General features: G+C 43.6%; 1 protein-coding gene across 1 annotated transcript in view; it reads left to right on the top strand.

The window, feature by feature from the left end:
* Positions 1-5863: 5863 nt before the first annotated feature.
* LOC118784413 (POU domain, class 2, transcription factor 2-like) overlaps positions 5864-22550 on the top strand; it is a 50402-nt gene continuing 33715 nt past the window's right edge. The window contains exon 1 of the mRNA XM_036538645.1: positions 5864-5963. Coding sequence (XP_036394538.1) covers positions 5864-5963 — 100 coding nt within the window. The remainder of the gene's footprint in view (positions 5964-22550) is intronic.

Below are 22550 nucleotides of genomic sequence, written 5' to 3'. Positions count from 1 at the left end.
TACATTTCAATATTGAATATGCAGCTAGTGAACACAAGATGTAACCAGATGTAACCCAGTGTTAAATTGTCTCCTGAAATTGGTTATTATTATTATTATTATTACCCCACCTCTACTACTAATAAGAGGACGTTATTGTGCAGTATTTCATGCTGTCACACTCACCTCTGTGTTTCTCAGAGGTGTAATACACACAGGTTTGATTCTTACTGGGAAATTCTGCTCCAGCTTGCGTGATCAGCGAATCATTTCCTTTCCCTTTTAAATTCCCACGAAGTGACACTCATTTTGTGATGATAATGATGATGATGCTACAGCTATTCATATCAAACTCTTAATAACTTTGTGTCAATCTCCTCCTCCTCAGTAATAATAATAATAATAATAATAACAACCTAGTAGGTTAGAGCTCAGCCCACATTGTGAGATGTGCAACTGTAATATATTATTAGAAAGATCACCCTGTTTCTCTCAGAGCATCCATATCATTTATCTGGGAAAATCATTTATTTGTGGAATGCTGTGTTTTGATTGGCTCACAGCTCATGAGTCATGTTTTTGATATAGAGACAACATTGCAAGACTGCAAATATCATGCAATATTGTCCATTGTCCATACTGTCCATGCCTAAACAAAAAGGCCTATAAATTGTAGGACATCACAAATATCCTTGCCTATATCATACAATGCGTGCCAGCCATATGGTAAATTTAACAGCTTCAAAACTTTCACACCATTAGCGCTTGCATACTTAAAATAAGCTTAAATGTCGTTCCCGAAATCATGACCAAGAGTCTTTTGCCCATGACATGCAAATGCCACCATTTTGTGGGTTCGTATCAGCCACAATTTTTTAATTTATCATAGTGACTTTATTTGAACAAAGATGAGAGGATATTCATGGTCGAGATCCTGCAGACCACATTTAGAGCAAACCCAGCAGCTCAAAAAGAGGTTGCCGCCTGGTTTTCTGGAAAATCCACAATAGATGCCAAACCATGTGAACAATTACTGCTGTGTTGAACAGGGGCCAAAAAAATCCAACAACAACAAAATAAACATACCCCTTGCACCATGTAATATATCAAAGCAAAATTAGTTTTGAGGACAATTTCTCTGGCCCTCTCAAATAAATACAGGGTTCCTTTGCACCTGTAGTGTGCCCCCTAATAATAATGAAGACAGCCACTGGATGCAATAAACATGTGTGTGGCAGGATAACCACTCCAAACACTGCACCACCACACAGAGCTAAACTTTAAAATACATCTTAGTGAAAAGACTTCAGCTTCACCACCGTCCATTTGAATGGGTTGAGTTATCTCTGGCATAACTGATATCGACCATGATAGTTGTGAGGTATACCTGACATTAAGAAAGTGGGCCAAAACAATTATTGGAAACACCCTTTAAAGCTTGGTTCAGACCCAGATGGTTATTAATCATTGTGAAATAACGGTTAGGTTACAATGAAGAGGTCTTACGTGGGCATGCCAAATCATAAGTGTTTGGTCTTTCGCCATTCACAATGACAAAATGCTTCCATTTTAGAAATTATATGCAAATGTAAATATTAACATCAAAAATAATGTTAATAGATGTCATGTCAGTTCATGAGATGTTGATGTTTTTGGAGGTTTTTATATGACTTTCTATGTAGAATATCAGGAAAAAATGACATTTTAATGTTATAATGTTGTCAAACCTTGGGAATAATTACAAGTCAAGGAAGAGTGTAACAAATTTTTGGCTTTGCCTGTGTACTCATATTTTAAAAGACAATTAGTGAATAATTCCTTATGGAGCAATTATATATACGTGTTGGGAAAAGGAACAAGTTAATTGTCTCATAACATCCATGGTCTTTATTTACCACTCAATGATACAGTATGTATTGACACTACATGATACTGAATAAACAGACATTCACACAAAGATCACAGGTGCACAGATTTGATGTCAACAGGCATCATGCTTCATGAGGAACTGAGGATTCAGTTTCATGTTAAAACCAAAATGGCCACTACCTCATGTTACTGAGATGTTTTTGTCAGTTGTGAAGACTCTCCTGTACAGGAGCGGAAATGGAGTTTCAAGCCTGTATTATTTTCACCTCTGGAACAGTATCACTTAAAATGATACACAGAGAATCCAATATGGCCACCATACCATGTGACTTAATACCATTTTTCTTCTCATTTCCTGTTTTATGATTGCAACATTGTGAGTTGTTGAGACTGTTCTGCTTTGGTGGACATGTTGTTGAATCGTAATGAGAAAAAAATTGGAAAAATATCTGAATAAAAAAAACATTAAGGTGATTTTGCTTGCAGTGATGTTCACCACTAGCATCAGCTTTAAAATTTCTTATCTGTGAATAGAGAGCTGAAGATAATTCAGCGCAATCAAGCTGAGCTGAGTAATGTCTCAACCAGGTTGTCCCGTAAATGCAGACAGCCAGCACTGAGAGGAAGCCTCTCCCAGGTTCCCCCGCTGAAAGCCTCCGAAGAGGGTTTGTTTTAGAGAGAGCTGCACTGGAGGCGCTCCTGAGAGACTGAGTGTGCCTGCACATGTGGCCCCCGCGCTCTCTGAAAGTGTCTGAGCGGGTCTGTGGATGCACACACAGGACCGCCTCGCCTATGACTGTGTACAGTCACAGGCAGGATATCTGTGCTCTGTGCGACCGGCCCGCCGTCTGGTTGCAGACGGGCGTTTGTATCTCTGAGCTGGTGGTGTTTTAGCCCAGCGGTGATAATTCTGAGTATGTGGCATGTGAATATGTTATATCAGTGTGAGTGTGTGTGGGTTTTAAATATGCAAATACCCACTATGTGTACAGTGTCTGTAGTGTATTCATAAGTGCAGTCAGCCTTATGCCAGAATCTAATCTTTTCTTTTTTTGTCAGTTTACCTGTGTGTGCATGTCTTCATGTACAGTAGCCGGGAGTGTGCTATGGGTGTGAAACCGCATACAGCTATGTTATAAGATGTCTGGGGAAGAAAAAAAGGAGGGAGTGAGGTGTGAGACCCCCCCCCCCTTCCAACACCATCTTATTTTCCTCTCCTTCAATCTCACACACCCTCCCTCTATCCCTCTCTCCCACAGACGCGCACAACCACACTATATTCTACAAGAAATAATTGCTTTTGTCTGGAAGGAGTATGGGGGGAGGGACAGGGGTGCTCCGCTCCCTCTCTCTGGAAGGGGGGTTTGTGAAGGACAACTAGTCGCTTCTTTTTTTCCCCCCCCTTGTTCGACTTGCGGATGTCATCTGTCAAATGGAGAATGAGAGAGGGAGAGGGACAATAAACCTTGTGGTACAATTGTGGCGTCTTTGGAGGGAAAGAAAAAAAGAGAAATTGATCAAAAATGGGATAGGCAGTAATAATAATAATAATAATAATAACAATAACGACATGACAACAAGTATTCCTACTTGTTCTGTGCTGCTGCTGCTGTTACAACAAGAACTAGTATTAGTATTATGATAATTATTACTATTATTATTGTCATTGTTATTAGTAGTAGGAGGAGTCTCGTTAACCTTTTTTATGGTGTTTTTTTGTCACACATATGACACATAACTACCCAAGATACCAAAACACTCCTTGCGAAGTACGTATGCAGGTACATACAGAGAGAAATCTAACTCAGCGCAATCGATTTTCTCGTATTGACTGCGATGTTTAGCGTATAGATTTTTCTATTTAAAAATCTATAGTGACAATAATCTTGTGTGTAAGTGCACCGCGCGGATTGTGGCTTTATAATTGACAGCATATAATGTACCGGTGGAAGGAGAGGAAGAAGCGCGGAGCGGGGATCGTAACCTGTGAACATTTTTAATATTCTGGAATGCAGAGGATGCCGCGTGATATGCTACAGTATTCAACACTGGCCCTAACGACACGTCCTGCCTCGTCGCACTTTGTTGCCTCATTTGACATATTTCCCTGATATGATTGCCAAATCTGAGCTCCCCTGATCTTACCTTCTCATTTCTGTAAACAAAAAGCCATGCAATTTTAACTATGATTAAAAATATATAGGCGATCAATAACATTGATTATGATTGGATATAACCCTTCGCACGGGCATTAGTATAGATCGAATTGTCGACATTAATATTATGGATTGATATGGCTGAAATAAGTGAAATTGTCGAATAGTTGTGATAATTACACTTCCCTTTATGATTGTCAATATTCACACCTTTAGTTCACGCAATATGGGTGCATTAAGTAAGTGCAATAACTGATGCTAACGTAAATGCATCATGAATTCATTTTGGACAGAATTCAGTATTGATAGTGTTGCTGTCGTCTCGAACATCAGCGTTATCATTACAAGGAATCATTAACTCAGAAGAGGATACCTTTAGAAAGGGTTGGGGAAAACGAATGGGGGAGAGAGGAAGGAAGAGAGAGAGGGAGAGAGAGGGCGAACGAGAGAGAGAGAGAGAGAGAGAGAGAGAGAGAGAGGGAGGGAGGAGGAGGAGGGAGAGAGCGAGAAAGAGAGGGGGGTGGAGGGGGAGGGGGGGGGGGGTAATGTGCGAGTAGTAGCGGGTCCTCTCTCGCTTCAATGTTGCGGGCGGTATAGTGCCAGAGCGCTTTAATACGGGAGGGAGTCGGGTCGAATGAGCTATTGGGGTTCCCAAATAACGGGGACAAACAGACAGACAAAAACACACACAGACGGATGGACGGACAGATAGGCAAGTGATCCAAAAAAACAATACAGCGTAACGGGTTCCGCGTTCTTTTTGTTTTGTTTTCATTCTTTATTTATTTATTTGCTTTATTTATTTATTTATCGATTGATTGCGTTTTAATTACTACCTTGTGACAGAGGGGAGGAGGAGCGAAGGCCGACCGAGCACGTTGTGCTGCCTTACTAATTGTTTATTTATTTGTTTATTTAAATTAGATTAATTAGGGTTATTTAATTGTAGCCTACTTCAAACACAAATCGCTGCTTTATGTGTGCATGTGTATGTGAGCAAGAGCTAGAGTGAACAGCTAGAAACCAAATAAATGAACCAAAAACACAAATCCAAATAAGAACACAACAACTGCTGGCCTTTATACGGATGCCAGTGCGACGAAATCTCGTCTTTTTATTATACATAAGATTAATAGTAATAGTTTTATTTACAAGCGAAAACCAAAGCAAATCCGAGAGGAGGATGCGAGGGGGAGGCCAGCGACTGTTACGCTGACTGATCTCACGGCTGTCTCAACAGAGAAAGCAGGAAAAAGAAAATAGAATAAAACAAAGAGCAGAAAATAATATAGGGAATAAAATAGGAAATATATCAAAACCGTTCTTTTCATGGGCTGCAGCTTCCTATCCACGAGAGAAACTGCGACAGAAGCGAGAAAAAAATACACGAGCAGTAATAGTAATAACAACAACAATAATTTAAAAAAATAACAATAATAGTATTAATATAACTAGACGGCTACTGTTAATAATAAGATCAGTGCGATTATTTACAAAAAACAATATCGCTACCGCTGTGGAAAATATCCCGACTATCCGTCTGTGTGTTAGTCTGGACTGAGATCTGTTATCTTTAATTACAACACACCCAAGGGACCATCGTTTATATGTATTCTATACAATTTTACACAACAAAGACATACCAACACCAAACGGACATCCAAAAATGTAAATACAGTTAGGCTGCATACATTTGTACGTTAGTTCAACGAATTTCAGCGAATGTTTTAAGTTACCGATACCAAATATACTTCAAACACAGTCTACCTGGAAAACAGACGAAGATTCTGAGAAGACGGAAAAAAAAAGATCTGTGCCGTTATTACTGTAATTATTTCAAAATCAGAAGACAGAGGATCATGTTTGTCCCCTTGCCGGTGCCGTTCGTCTTTCAGAGAACTGCTTCCGACTTCAACGCCTGGCGTCTCAAGTCCCCGCTGGCTCTTCGTTCCAACTCCGGTAAGACATTTTCAGTTATTTTTATCTCTGTAATTCTACCTGCATTCTCCGTGCATTTCATTGAAAACAACTGGAGTCTAACCGCCCCCCTACCTTACCACACCATGTCGCACGCTCGTCGGTCTTTATATCCACTACTGCAGGGGGAAAAAAGCAATCGTCTTTCACGTCTTATTTCTGTGTAGTCGATTGTATTTTCCAATCCAAATTCCCGGTGTAAATGTGTTGAGAAAAAAAATGCAATTGGGGGGAAACAGCTTTTTAAAATATTTCTTGGAACAAAAGCGTTGGGCATTTTATCGTTTTTCGACAACAAAACGTACAATCACCGTCTCGCTGCGGTCCGTCTTTCGTTGGGGTTTTTTTTGTACGTTTCTTTCTATATGTATTTTCTCCCTCAGTTTTTTCCTTCGCTGTTTTCTCCCATTTCTGGTTCCGTCCGTATCCTCTCCTTCTCTCCCTCTCCCTCTGTCTCAGTCTCCGTCTCTCCCGAGTTAGACTCACGGCGGGCAGGGAATATTCATGCCAAGTTATCGATCCTGCGGAGATCGATTCTAGGGCCGGCGGATACGGGGAGAGAGGGGAGAGAGATTGAGAAAGGGAGACGAACGGATGAACGGAAGGAAGGGGGAAACTGTGTTCCTATTTATTTTTCTTTCTTTCACACAGTCTCTCTTTTGCCTCCTGTCTGTGGTAGCAAAACTGTGGAGAGCTGCAGTATTGTGTTTATGTAGTTACTTAATGATTTAACTGTAATTTATTTAATGATTTGGACGAGTGTGTCTTGGTACGGATCGTTCATGCACCTGAAGAGAAATGTTACGGAAAAACGGACCGCTTGGGAAAAAGGTTGCTCTGTGCTTACGACAATCTGTGTTTGGTGGCAGTTTAGCTGGTTGCTACACCGGGGGATGGAGAGAGAGAGAGAGAGAGAGAGAGAGAAAGGGAGGCAGGGAGGGGATTGCTGTCTGTGTTTCGATGCCACTGAAGCGGAATAAATGGAGGCATTGGCGGAAGGAGCAAGTGCCCGTATTTCTCCTGTTTAGGTCATGGCTCGTCTTAGCTATGAAGAGAGAGGTAAAAACTTAGCTGGAGGTTCACGGACAGCAGTTGCAATCTTGTTCTGCACGGTGCATACCGTGTGTGTGTGTGTATGCGTGTGCGTGTGCGTATGCTGGGTTGGTGAAGGATAAGTGATTGTTTTAGTTCGTGTGAGCTACATCTCATTACTGGTCGAGAGTGAATTAAGAATGCCCAGAGAAAGGGCACAGTGCGAGAGTTAGAACTGTTCATTGCACGTATTAAACGTCCGTCTGCATTTCATGTTAACCGTCTGATAAATTGGCCTTATGCGTTCACTGTATGGAAGTACCTTTTTTATCTTTCCCATTAAAATATTGAAATTGAGCTGAGCTGCACCGAGAAACTATACCTATAGACTATAGGTGACTCTTAAAGAGGCAGACGTAGAATCTGGCCAAGAGAGGACACTCCCCCCTCGCTCACTGTACCTCATTTTCAAATCACTTTCAGCTGAAAATTTTACCGGAAATACAATGGCAGTCAATTACATATTTGTGTACACAGCTGAAGCTTTAAATTACAAATGCATTTCTTTAAGCAGGGCGGATAATTAGAGATGTGGAGGTAGTTAGGGAAGAGTAGAACAGAAAGGTGTTACCTGTGAGTATCTCTGGAGACTGGAGAGGAAGGGGAATGGGGGGGGGGGGGGGGGGGGAGTGGGGAGGGGTCTCCTCACGGCACGGTGAGAAATGGCGAATGTCAGAGTGAGATAAAAACCCTGTGAAACTGTGAGGGAGAGTAAAAGCAGATGACAGAGTGAAAAATGAGGGAGGAAGTGTAAAACCCACTTTGACTAGGAGAGTTGAATGTGAGCGCGAAGATGTGCGCGAGAGCTCCGCGTGCGACTCGAGGCTCATTTGCAATGCTGCTTAATGGTCGCCGCTTGCAGTCTGCGGTATATAGGTGTCTGTGCGCCGCTGCGTGCGTGTGTGTGTGTGTGTCTGCGTGTGTGCATGCGTGCATGCATGTGTGCCCCTATAGAGCTGTCTCATCCACTGATGTTTTAGTGAGGCAAAAGAGATGTGTCAGTATTCTTCTGCACAAGCCAAAGTACCAGTATCAGTAGTCTTATTGTTGGGTGGCATAGGTATGCAAAGCACCCATAAACAAAAAAACTTTATTGATTTAAATTAAGAAAGTCAATTTCAATTTAAAAAGTATTTTTTCATGAGATTGAATTTAGCCTCAGAGTGAAATTTGTGTGAAGTTTGAGGTCTGAGAATGGTTGCATATAGATAGACCTTAGTGCCAGGTGATGTCAGGGGTAAGGAGTTATTATTCCTCTGATGTAACAAGGCCCATAACTTCAAAGCACATGGATCTTTAATGTATGTTCTGCACATTATCCAAGTCTAAACTGTTACCCTGGACTATAAATCACAATTACGGAAACCCAAAATTTGTCTCACTCTCTTCAAATCCTTTTTAAAACACACCTGAAAGTTCTGATCACTATGTCATGTGACTGTAAGTGATCATGTGACGGCCACGCGACAGTGGGTGTGGCAGCTCTCTCAGTCGAGAGCGCAGGGGACACGGTTCCACCAACCAGTGCAGACGCACACGCCCCCTCACCCGCACCGGAGGAGACAATTCTAATGTCAGGTTGGTCTGAGAGAGGAAAGGTCACATGACCTGTCTGTGTGGACTGCAGCAGGCAAAGTGCTCGAGTTGTAGCTCCAAAACCCACAGTGAGCTTCCAAGTCAGGATGTATACATTGACACGGAGTGAGGAACAGGGTATACTACTCCAAACATTGTGTGTGTGTGTGTGTGTGTGTGTGTAGAAGAGTTCAACTTAGCTTGTTTGTACAGTAGGCAATATTGGATCACCAGCCACACCAACCATGGATGAAACACGAGCTGTTGTACTTAGCAGAGGGCTCTGGAGTTTTGTTGTGTTGTGGTCTCAAGGGATGGAGAGGGGCCTCCCTAAAGACTCAATGACAGCATGACCAATCCCAGGGGCTCAGTCAGAATACCATTAAAGGAAGACTCATGAAGAGCGTGCGGAATCGCAGGGCAAGGCCGCTGAAACTCACTTCAAAAGAACAGGATGTTAGCCTCCGAAGAGCTTTTTCTGACCGTGATTCTAGGACGGGAATCAAAATAGAATCAGGAGGACTTTTGTGGTCACCTAGAGAAGGGTAGAACACCAGACTCTCGTCCACATGGTTGAGATTTTGAATTCGGGGCAGGTGCCATTGTGACACTCTCAAGGTACAGCGTGGTACCTCACTGGTTCCAGTGCAACTCTAGCGAGATAACTGGGGTGCATCATAAGCATATTAACTCTCCTTCTGAAGGAAGGCAGTTAACAGACTTGTGCATATGTCTGCCCGGTGCTCCCTGCTAACCTCATGCTCCGAGCACGTTCATACAAGCTCACCTGGACGTGTGGCTCTCGTTAGCTTCACTCATTAGAAAGCGCCCACATACTCTGTCCATGCTTCTGTAAATGCCTCGAGCAGTGAGGCCTGTAGGGAGATAGGACATGTGTTAAACAGTTCAAACACAAGGCATGTAACATGCTACACATGTTGCGCTTTTGCTGGCTGGTTGGTTTTTTTTTTTTTCTGAAGCGTTGGGGATGTGTTGTATTTTTAATAGCATTGTGTCTGGGAGCTTGCGGTAAGCTATGCGTCGTAAGTGGTTTTGAAACGATCGCCATTAACGGATCTATAAAACTTTAATGCGTTTTATAACAACTGTAAGGTTTAGCGGAGCAGGGGGGGATTGATACGCTAGAGTGGTGTTCGCCGGGCCTCTGAGAGCAGATTTGCTTTACTCTCTCTGACGCGTTGGCAACAATGCCATCAGGACGCAGTTTGACAAATACTGCTGCAACGATAGGTGAGCACGCAATCCCTTATGTGAGGGTGGGGATGAATTTTGTGATTACTTCAGACTGCAAATTAATGAAGATGCATTTATCTGATTGTGTCTGTCCCATTGCTGCGTGTATCAGTTGTGTACAGTGTGTGAGTGTGATATTGGGTGTGATGGAATGTATGTGTATATTTGTATACGTGTGTGTGTGTGTGTGTATTAATGTTCAACAGCTTATTTGGATATATGTATGTAATAAATGTGTATAATATACATTAATCTTTGAGTCTTTGTCTGTGTGTGTGTAGCAGTGTTTTCTCTTTAGGAGTGTTTTTATAGACAGACCTATTCGTGTTAGTATAGGTTCATGTTTGTTGTGTGTGTGTGTGTGTGTGTTTTCTCTTTAGGAGTGTTTATATAGACAGGCTGATACGTGTTAGTGTAGGCGTGTGTTTATTGTGTGTATGGGTGTGTGTGTGTGTGTGTTTGTACGGGTAGGTGAATGTGTGTGTATAGATTGGTGCATCGGGGGGGAGTGTGCAAGTCCCAGTGCTAACATGATTGCGAATGACAAAATGTCAACCAGGGTTTGTTAGTAACATAATGGGGAATCAATAGACACAAGAAAGATGTCAATACAACATGCTTTATTGCATTAAGCTACCAACCTTCTCTCTCTCTCCCTCTCTCTCTCCCTCTCTCTCTCTCTCTCTCTCTCTCTCTCTCTCTCTCTCTCTCCCACTCTTCCCTCTTACTCATTACTCTTCTGTTTTCTTCTGAACACCAACCCCTCACCTGCCTCCTTTTTTGCACATAGATAATGAGTAGATATGATAAATTAATCATAGATTTTGCTCACAGACTGGATTACAGTGGGCTGACTATGGATTACAATAGTGTGTGCAATATTGATTTAAATCCTATGTGGATGGTAGACTTTAGCGTGTATATCCAGCACAGTAGCTCTGTGGCTTGCAATGCGCTTTCTGAGAGGTGGATATCTCTTCAAGGAACGGCAGCCTTTGGCTGCCTAATATTCTTTATTATATAAGGTAATATACATAACCTCAGAACAGATGGAAATGGAGACCATGGGGCAAATTCGTGCCATTTCAGCGTTTCTACTAACCCTCACGGTTTATGTGGATGGCCTTTTTATCTGAAAGCATCCTGGGAAGTGAGGTGTAGCAAGAATGTGAAAAGACTGTATGCTAGGGCACTGCAGCTTGGGTCATTCGGAGGTGCAGTTTCTGCTTGCTTTGGAAGACTTGGATTCTGCCTTGATTGGTGTAGACCAAAAGCTACATTAACGCAGTGTTTTACAGTAACACCCATTCAAAAAATTACATATTGAAAATGTATTTTAGAGAATATTTTTTAGCTCAATCAATATATTGAAAATATGTAGATTATTGCCGTTTTTGTACATTGCAATATATTTCTGCTTTGCTATTTGCAATATTTTCATAGGCTGAACAGCACATTTCTCAGTATATTACAGTATATGTAATTTTTGTATGGACAGAGAGCATACATGGATGACAGATGGTATCTCATTATGTCACAGTCTGAGATGGGAGTTTAGTTAAGTGTCTGTGCATACACGGTAGCACCTTTTGTGTAGGACTGAAGCTGCCACAGGTGTTACATGGTTGTCTTGATGTAGATGGCAGTAGTGTAGGAGAGGCTTTGGTGAAGGGGTTTTGCAGCAGTATTTAGCTGTTTGTTTAGTAGTTCAGGTATGTGTGTGTGTGTGTGTGCGCGTGTGTGTGCGCGTGCGTGTGCGCGTGTACGTGTGTGTGTGTGTGTGTGTGTGTGTGTGGTGATGTAGACAAAAGGATGCATTAATGCTGATGAACTCCTTTGGCCTCATTAACAGTAGTAAGTGGTATTGAGTTTCCCCCTATGAGGAATGAGACGAAATTCCAGTCTCCCTCACCGACCATTACAGCCAATTACTGCCACAACACACAGATGCACGCGTTCAAGGTTACGGGCCTGCACGCGCACACACACACACACACACACACACACACACACACACACACACACACACACACACACAGAGCAGAGACTTTCACCACATGCTCTCTCACCCTCTTCTTTGTCTCCGTGTATTTTTTCCTTTTGTCGACATGCCTGCTCTTCGTATAATAACCCTCTGTACTAACCACCTTGTATATCCGGTCTTCCTGCCTCTCTTTATCACTTTACTGTCCTCCTTGTTCTTTCTGTTTCAATCTTTCCATCTCCCTCATCCACTCTCTCTTCTCTTGGCTTGGCCTTGGAGGTGTGTTAAATTCAAAGTCACCGCACTGGCTTGACGTTTAAACCCAAGGCAAACACGACAAAGCATCTGCGGCCTGTTTCTGTAATGAATCCTGTGAATGACAATGCTGATCTCCACCGGCCGCTTACCTGCCCCCAAGGTCTGACCCAGGATCAGCCCGCGCGCCTCTAATCTTAATTCCAACCAGTACGTGTGAAAAAAGGTGAACCTGATCCGGGGTCAAGTCAAGGGGGCCCGGGATCTACGGTATTTACAACCACTTCCAGCCCTCTCTGCGCCAGTGTAGTTAAATGACCGCTGAAACACAGCTCGCCATTATTTCTAATCAGAGCCCTGTGAACAGCCCACTTAATCAGCCCCCGTACCCCTGGGAAATCCAGCCGCTTAATCAACATGTCTGTGGAACACAGTATATCTGCTTTCGTGCCGGTCATACCTCCGCCCCGCCGCCAGACCGCCGGTTTAGCTCGACACACACCGCTCCAGTAAACCGGTCTGACCCTGGAGCGGCCCAGCGACCCGGTTGGCGTGTATGCGGTCCTTGCCAGTGTCCTCCAAGGTGAAGGACGATCTCGGATAGGGTTACCTGGTTGAGGACGTTTCCTTTCCACCGCCGGCTCAGTAAGCACTTTATTGAAGTAATTGCGGTCTTAGTTAAACCAATTTGGCCAATTCAGCCAGTTTTCGGGGGACTGCGGTTAGGTTCCCCTTGATGTGAAACCTAAGTGAGGCATGGATTCAAGTTCAAGAGCAAGGTGCAAGTGGCTCTTATTGGCCAAAGGTTCAGCTAGAGAGTGAATGAATAAACGCATGCAAACATTACAATGTGTTACATGATAATCTTTTGGACTCTTTTGAAAGCAATTGATCGTTATGTTGGCCTTAGTGAGCATTGTTTAACACAAGTGCGAAAAGGTCTGGTCTCTAGCCTCATGTGCTGTTTTTTCCTTCATCTCTTCTTTTCATTTGATTAGGATTGTTTTCCACAATGTATCTGAGTGTGTGTGTGTGTGTGTGTGTGTCCTCTGTTGGTACATTTAGATAATAAAAAAGAGCAATAAAACTAACCAGTTTGATTAGTTTCCTCCCCCCCCCACAGTGCAGGCCGTTTAGTAGGTGTCTAAATCAGGGGTCCTTCCTCTCCATTTCATTTAGCTGATAAGATTTATGGAAATGAAGGGGTCCTATTAACCTCTAGGACCCTCTGTCCGTCCTTCAGTCTGACTGTGTGAGCATGCCGTTTGTGTCTTCTGTGTGGCTTTATGAAATATTTATATCATGCAGACTGAATACATGCGCAGAAATGTGAATACGTACAAAGCACAGTAGCAGGTGACAATAGTGTGGAGTGAGAGTGGTCGGTTCTCCTTTTTTAATAAATCTGAGTGCTCTGCTGCTTTGGTCTCTTTCACTCGGCTTTCAAGCCAACACACCCTTCACGGCCTCATACACGCACGCGTACACACACGGGCAGACGCTCACACCGGCACGCACAATGACATGCACACGAACGCGCACCCACACACACACTGACACAGGCACACAATACCTCATTGTGCAATAACCAATCTTTGATCTTATTTTTCCTGCGCTCTTTCCTTTTTCATCCCACCTTTCCCTTATTTTATCCCCCCTCCCCTCTTTTTCTCCCTTTCTGTGGGATAACCCTGCAGGAGGGCTCTGTCCTGAAATGAAATTAGTCTGTTGTACACCCCCTCCCCCTTTGTCCCTCCCCTCCCCCAGAGCAATTGCTCTCTCTCTCTCTCTCTCTCTCTCTCTCTCTCTCTCTCTCTCTCCCCCTCCCTTCCTTTCTCTTCCCCCACCTCCCTGGGATGGAGAGAACTTAGAGACCACCCTTCTCTATCGGATGTGTATCTGTTAGCATGTCTCTCACGCAGTGACACTTTTCTCTTCCACCACTGATGCACCTGACAGCACACTCTCACTTCTGTCATTGTCTTTTTTTTTTTTGGGGGGGGGGGGGGGGGGGGGGGTTCTGTCACAAGATGCCATGCCATTGTGTTATAGGCATTTCCATTGTACCACACGTTTAGATTTCGCTTTTGAAGGAGAAACCTGAGATTAGAATGAATTTATCAATGCTTCTGTCTCCACATACACACAGATGCATGCACACACAAACACACACAGACACAAACACACAAACTCATAAGCACGCATACATAAGACTAGACCCATCCAGAGATGAGTGTTGATGTACCCTTGTAGTGAGAACACTAGGGCCAGGTTAGCAGCTGGCTAGGTTTCAAGATTACGGTATTCAACGATAGCCGGGTTTACATTCAGGCGTTTAAAAGTTGTATCATATCACGGGATTAAAATTAATTTAGGCGGTTGTTGTTTCAGGTTCCAGATTGTTTCAGTATAAAACAAAAAAAGTAAGTTATTGAGTTAGGCTTATGGATTGGGAGCTGTGAAAAGAACTCTCAGTGCTTAAAACCCCAAAGCACATTCACAATATTGGATTTTTTTTGAATCCAGAGTGTATCTGAGAGCAGGAGAAATAAGATCCATTTTTATCCCGATCCCAAAAGAAATGATGTACCTGAACTCATCTCCTCTCGCATAAGAGTCAGTACAACACTGTCATGTGACTGTGCACCCCTCAGTAAGCTGTCAGAGGGGGGCGAGAGGCAGGGAGCACAGACGTGAGGCTTTCGGAGGAAGTAGGAGCTACAGGTTACAGTACAGAAAAAGAGGAAATCTGCTCGTCAGACGCTCTTCAGAAGCAGGGACAGGGCCCGACTCCATTTTGATTGGCCTGCATACAGGAAGAGGCTGTGCCTGTTGGTATGCATGCGTCATAACAGCTTCAGGGTTCCATTATGCATTTATATGCCTATACATGTTCACACTTGGATGAAATACGCTCTAAATGTGTAACAAAAAAAATGTTTACCCTGAGGTAAAACGTCCATGGATGAAAAGCAAGGTTAGATTGCTTCCTGTAATGCAATCGATGACACATCAAGGTACTCCAGCGGTATCGCAGTTTCTTCATCATTAGTCACACTCATTTCTCAGTGCCACCCGCATCGCCTGTTTACCCAGTGCCTGACGTGTTTTATTTCATTTTGTATGAGAGTGGGTGGAGATTGTCTCAGTGCTGGAGACACCCAGAGACATGGTAATACCACAGATGTTTTATTCTACCAAGAATATACCAAGAAATGGCCACTGGAACTCTCCCCTCCTACCCTATGCAACACAGTGCCTCACTGTGCCCTGAGTCATGCCCAGGGAAATGCTGGGTAACGGAGTTTAATTTCCTGGGTTGGTTCTCAAAAGTGAATCACCTTTTGCCATAATGGCACACAACGACACACGTTACCTCTTTCACTTTTACGGCTTGGGACAGCAAGGTGGTGTAGTGGTAAATATCAGGGATTGTAACTGAAAGGTTGCTGGTTCAATTCCCTGTTGGGGCACTGGTGTTGTACCCTTGAGCACGGTAAATAACCCACAATAGCCTCAGAAAAATATCCAGCTGTATGAATGGATAAAACTGTAACCTATGTAAGTCACTCTGTATAAGAGTGTCAGTTAAATGAGAATAATCGAATGTAATAATGTGTCCACCACAGTGATCTGTCCAAGGCATGTATACGTGTATAAGCTGGAAATGTTAATACGTGTTGCATCATTAAAGATGGAAGGTGTTGCTGAACTGCTCTTTGCAGTCTCATTGTCAAGAGCTACACATCCCAGCCTTAGCACATAAAGCACATAAAAAGCTCCCAAGATATTTTTGTTCGCTTTATGTCTTTTCCAGAGCGGAAACTGTCATGTCTTTTCGGCGTCACTGGCTTTGAGTGCTTGTTTGTGCCTTTCAGTTGAGGCACTTTAGCAAAATAAACTTCCTGCACAACAAAAGAATGCTTCAGGTTTTTGCTTTATCACATTTGGATATGCTTAAAACGTGAAACGGTCTCTCGTGGTAATGAGGGCAAGGTGAAGCAAAGAGGATTCAACAGCCCTGCTCCAAGGAGCGACCAAATTATGTGTAGTATGTGTAGTGCCTATCTAAGGCATGCAAATAAAAGCATCTTCAGATAGAAAAAAAAAAAAAAAGGTAGGTAAATAGAAAGACACAGTCAGACAGACCAACTCTCCCCATCCAGGACAAAGGTTAAACCCTCCTACCCTTTGTCTCACTGTGTGTAAGGAGGGTGGGGTGGGAGGGGGATGAGCCTCTGGGACATCTCTCTCCCTTCTGCCTCCCTCTCTTGAATCCTCTCCGTTTTGTCATGTTCCGTCCACGCTTCCCCTCTCCAGCTTTGGTTCCCTGCTCTTTCTCTCTCTCCTCCTCTTCTGGCCAGCTTCACAGGGGCAGTCGCCGGCTGGTTGTTACTTCAGTCATTATGGACTGTGTAAAGACTCACATAAAAGCCAAAGACTCCTAACAGGGGCCAGAGCAATAAGCATGAAGGACTCTGCGGATATAAGAGGAGAGCAAGAGGGATCGAGACGGAATGCTGCCACATTTTTTTTCCAGAATGAATAAAAAATAATAATAATAATGAAATGGACGAAAATGAGAAAAACAACCCCTCCCCCCCCCTCTTTCTATATTTCCAATTGGCCACATGCTGCCTTGAGTGACAGGTCTAATCATCAGTCAAATTATAATGGAGGCAGAGCGGTGGGCTGTTGGGAGAGGGAGAGAGGTAGAGGGTGTGGGAGGTAAGACATGGAGAGAAGGGGAAGGGGGAAGTCAGATGAAGGGGAAAAGGGAAAAGCTTGATCCAGGAAGGAGATAGAATACCACATAAAAGTGTGTCCTGGTTCCATTTAACCATCCACATATTAGGCTTATTAATATTTATTATTACCTGTTAATTTTCTATCTATCTATCTATAAAGTGTGTGTATGCAGTATGCACTATTTTTTGTAAGTAAACACCATAGCACACACAAGGTTTTTTTATATTTGCGCAATGATGAACTATTCTGTCATATTGAACTGCTGTTTCACTGCTTCTCTTTACTGTATACCGGGGTCTGAGGTGGAAATCCACAAAGTCCCCCAAAGTCACACAGAAATAGTTCTGCAAACAATTCATTCAATCTCTCTTAATTAGGGAGTTCTCGCTAATTGCGAGAAGTAATTCAGCACTTTGATACTTTCCACGCCTTCGTCTCATTAGCAGTTAGTACCTCGGTGTGGATTTTCTGTCTGCGCAGATATGTGGTCTTGATCACAAATCCCTCTTGCTGGGTTGCATTAGTCTTCGGAATGTACACAGTAAATTAGAAGGAGTAAGATTACAAAGATAGACCAAAGACTTCGTAATGAGATTTCCTTTGACCACGTACAGTCAGCGCTCATCAACTGGTTCCCGTTTAGTGCATAGTGAATGAAAGGATTACTGATTTCTTCGAAATTAACAGAAGCCCTCTTGAGGAAAGGGGTGTTGACTGTAATAAGAACCACTAAAGTAACACACATTTTAATGCCAATGCAATTAATGGGAAAGCTATTTTAGTAAAACACATTTTAATGCCAGTTCATTTAATAACCTAGATTCTTCAGACTGTGCCGAGTACATTTTAAAGTCAGCAACTCATTGCAAAAATATGTTTTTAAAGATTTGGTTTTTTGTGGTTAATTTACAAGGCTGTGTAATGTATTGTGCACATAAATTATATGACCTCTTCCGATGAAAAGCTCTCATTTAAAAAAATCCAGTCATTATTGGTCACATCTGTTATTTCCCACATTCATTTCTGAGTTCATAATACAAATCAGTGAAAGCAAGCTGAGATTCATTCTACGTCTGCCATCAGAGCGAACTAGACTTTCAGTTGCCACGCACAATATTGTCAGGATGACTTTTTCCAGTCATTAAATGATCAAAATTGTCTGATTGCTGAAGAGACCTCAGGACCAAAATAGGAGTCGGACAAAATAACAATTCGAAAGAGGGTCTGCTCAGGTGACCCTCTCCTAACAGAGCTCTCTGCAGAGGTACAGGGCCAGCAGGAGGGAGGTTGCATGTCTGTAGCACAGTGTTCACTGGGTACAGTGCCTTATGGCGCTTTTGTGGCCAAGATGGTGCGCGACTCCTTATGTTTTTATGCCACTGTCCTCTCCCTCCGTCTCCCGCCCTCTTTCTTCCTCCCCGACGCAGTGTGATGGAGTGATTATTAAGGAGATGTTTCTGTGTTCAATGACAGTTGATGAAGTCCGCCTTTGTCTGTCTGCAGTGCCCTGTCACAGCCCGGACACTGCTTATAGCAAAATCAATACTGACAGAGAGAGGGAAGAAGAGAGAGCGAGAGAGGGAGAGAGAGAGAGAGAGAGAGGGAGAGAGAGAAAGTCAGCAAGGGAGGGGGAGAGAGGGAGATTGAGAGAAGGAAAGAGAAAAAAGAGAGAGCGAGAGTGGGTCAGGAGTGGAGGAGGAGAAAGGGAGAGAGAAAGGAGGAGGACAGGGAAAGAGCGGTAAAAAGAAGCAGAGAGGGGGCAGAAAGAGGCAGGAGAGAGGCGAGAGAGTGGGAAAAGGGGGCAGTCTTGGGGTGCGGGAGTTCAAGAGGATAGAGAGAAGTCCAGTTACAGATCATTAGATAGGCCATAAAACGACAAAGCAGAATAGCTGCCTGCTTTAGCGGCCAGCGCAGCAGTTGGAGCTTCAACAACAATGAAACGGTGAAATAACACCAGCATGCTTTGCTGGGCGGCTATATTAGCGGGATGCACTTACACACTAAGTCTGTATAGCACATTTTCAAGCCATTCAAAGCTGCATATACCAATGGAACTTAATGTCAGCAATGACACAAGGTCCTTAAGTGGCAGTCAGTGGTATCGGGAATGCCTGCAACAATGGCGGCAGTATGGGGTACCATGGCAGAGATAGCGCTCGCCAATAGCTTTAATGCCACTGGTAACTGCCGCAATGCTATTTGTGGAAGCTACAAAGAAAGCAACATTACCGCTGTGGCAGTTCTAGGGACAGCAATGCCATTGCCGGTTATGGAACCTGACAGCAGAGAGAAATGAATGTGCACGATAATAACCTTACAATAGTAATCAGTAATTTATTTCAACAAAAATCTTGAGTCCGAAGCAGCCCACATCTCAACCCCATTCTCATTCGACCCCACATCTCCCACAAAATTCTAAATAATATAATAGTAATATCATGAATAATATTGAATGAAAAAACGGCATGAATAATTCCATGGAAAAACAATGGAATTAGCACAAAATCCTCCATGCAGAAATAGAGTTGTATGTTTCGCTTTAAAAAAATAAAAAAAGTCTGCATAATGAATGTCTGTCTGTTTTCCTTTGTGCTATTCTTTCTTTTCTTATGTGCTTTCTGTTTCTTTTCGTTTCCCTTTGTCATCTGTCTGTCACATTTTGTACATGTTATCCTCACATAAAGAACCTAAAAAGGACCCCAAAATCTCAACAGGAGCAGCGACATTTGCCAGTCAAACAGTGATAGCAGTGGCAATGATATCAAGCATAACAGAAGTAGCTGTTGAACTGTACACGGCAGCACTTCACAGCTCTCATAATACCTGTTTTTGTTTGCACATAATTAATCATATTTGAGAGACACGATTCTATGGTACAGAAGGCTGCCACGTTATTTATGTCCAGGGATGAGGTCACCAGAAGATTATGAAAATGAGTGGTGACTGTATAACCATTGCATTTGATGGTTACACATCATAACCACATAACAAGACAAACTGATGCACCTGCAGTTTATCTGTAGGGCCAGGTACAATACCAATCTGCCTGAGTGGCACCAAGTTTCACTGACAGAAACCAATCTGTAACAACAGGAGCTATACTGTACAATCAATAGAGCAAATCACCAGCAGTAATCAGCAATATTGCTCAAGCTAAAACACTGTCAATAATCCAATGCATTAGCTGGTAATAACCATACAATTATCAATTGAAATGAGGAAGCGAACATCAGGACTGACCGCTTCAGCAGTAATATATCGGGCTTGCGGATATTGATAGCGGTTAAATATTAGGGGGAATATCAATGAAGGATATCAGCGGTGTGTATGTATGAGTGTAGCCACTCTCTCCTGGGACAGACTGCTACTTAGGGGGAGGGTGGGTGGGGGGTAGGGGGGTGTAAGAGCCCCAGCTGGGAAATGAGAAATGACCCCCCCCCCCTCCATCCCCAACGCTTTATCCTCCCCTCAGGAAAGAATGAGGGAGAGGGGGGAGGGAGAGGGAGAGGGAGAGGGATCGGGAGAGAGAGAAGGGGACAGATAGAAGCATTAAAATTCATGGCTTTTTTTATTTTCCGTGCTGAAAATCAATAGTGTTTACTATGAATGAGGTGAACACCGGACAACAGCAGTGCCGGGGGTGGGGTGTGGGGGGACGGGGGGGTGAGGGGGATATGGGGGGGGGGGGGGGGGGTGAGGGAGAGGGAGATGGAGAGCAAGAGAGGAGGAGAGCGAGGCAGGGGGGGGGGGGGGGGGGGGGTGACTTTATTACCAGAGGCAGAGTCACTAGGGGCCAAGGTTAAAGACTGGGCTGGGTGGGGGCAGGGGGAGAGAGAGAAAAAAAAGCCAGGGAGGGAGAGCTTAAGCATGACTAGCAATATGGAGACTCACACGCCAGCGTTTACACTGACACAGACAAACTGGTGGGAGATACTGCGTTTCGTGCCCGGCTGAACTGTGGTAAACTCAACAGGACCGAACGGGCCGTCACCTGCTTAGTCTCAGTGTGGGCGGCCAGCCGGCACTGCCGTTAATTGCACTGGGCTGACGAGCTTGGTTAGTCATAACAGCCGCCCTGAAACCTAACACCTTCGGCCAACACGGTGAAGCCAGGAGAAGGCTTTCCAAACCCGCTCTGCATTGGGCTGGCAGCTGATAGGATTATGTCCATCCCGCTGAAATAATGCTTGCGTTGGAATGTCTCTGCCCTTCATTTCCTGTTATGTCTTATCACGAGGAGAGCGCTATCAGAACGGGCTTCTGGCATATTGGTAGAGAGACTGGTCTCCAGTGGGGATATATACTGCGTGGTTTGAATGGGTAAAAAATTCAGTAAACTCATGAATAATGTAGGGGGCCATGCAAAAAAGGCAAACCTGGAGCCACTGACAAATATGTAGTTAACGGCTAGGGAGGTACTTTCAAATGCGTTTATATTAGCATATATTTACACCTGAAATCTCCTTTCTTTGACAAAATGGTCAATATGGCAATGTGCAAATTCAAATAATTAAAGCTTTTGCTCTGTGATACTTTTAAAACATATATATATATATATATATATATATATATAAATATAAAATACACAGAAGTAGAAAATAGGACTTTAAATTATACTATTTATACTGTTATGGTCTTTCATCTGGCTGTGTCAGACTGCGTAGGAATACCTTTGTGCCTTTCATCACGTTCAAGATCTCCGTCCTGTTTCTTATTTATTCGGTGAGTTTCACTGAAGGTCAGGCCATGCTGTTGCTGTATCACTGCCATCAGTTAAGCAAGGTTTTTTTTTTACTTGCCCCACAGTTGAAGGGTGTTAACGGTGTATAAATCACTGTCCGCTGACACGTTTTGCATGAGGTCATAAGTGTTGGGAGAGGAAAAATTTGGGGGGGGGGGTAAAAAGCTGAAAATATGAAAACTTGAGTAAATAAATTCCAAGATATGAAGTGGGTTTATAAAGCCTGAAATGTTTGTAAGTTAGTCCTGTTAGTCCTGGAGGGTGTTTAAAAAGTACTGGGTGTATGAATGAGTGAGTGCATTTGTTGTGTGTGTGTGTGTGTGTGTGTGTGGTGCGTGGTGTGTGTGTGTGTGTCTGTGAGTGAGTGTGCATGTGTTAGTGCGTGCGTGTGTGCGTGCGTGCCTGTGTGTGTGTGTGTGTGTGTGTGTGTATGTGCATGCGTGTGTGTGTGTGTGTGTGTATGTGCGTGTGTGTATGTGCATGCGTGTGTGTGTGTGTGTGTATGTGCGTGTGTGTGTGTGTATGTGCATGCGTGTGTGTGTGTGTGTATGTGCGTGTGCGCATGTTTGTTTGAACCGTATGGAGAGGATGTGTTGGTGAAAGGCAGGTGTGCTCTCAGTGTAAACGGGCGTGTGCGGGGACCGAGGCGGCACGCACGGGCGCGAATGAATGGAAGGAGTGGGGACCGTTTGAGTAGAAACGCTGCCTTTTTGGCAGCGGGCCAACGCATCAATAAACCAAACTGGAGTTTGAAAGCCAGTGAGTGCTGTTTAACTTCCATTCCTTTCAAGACCCAACAGCACTTACAGGGTCCTGCAGGGGTTAGAGTGGGAGACCATTCAACCAGAAGGAGAGAGGGGCTGAAATGGCCCTGATGGATGCTCGGTGGCTTCGGTCTGATTGTGTGCGTTAGCATATA

Source organism: Megalops cyprinoides, chromosome 10 (genome assembly GCF_013368585.1).
Source record: "Megalops cyprinoides isolate fMegCyp1 chromosome 10, fMegCyp1.pri, whole genome shotgun sequence".
Taxonomy (NCBI): Eukaryota; Metazoa; Chordata; class Actinopteri; order Elopiformes; family Megalopidae; genus Megalops; species Megalops cyprinoides.
This window is presented reverse-complemented; position numbering and strand designations above follow the sequence as displayed.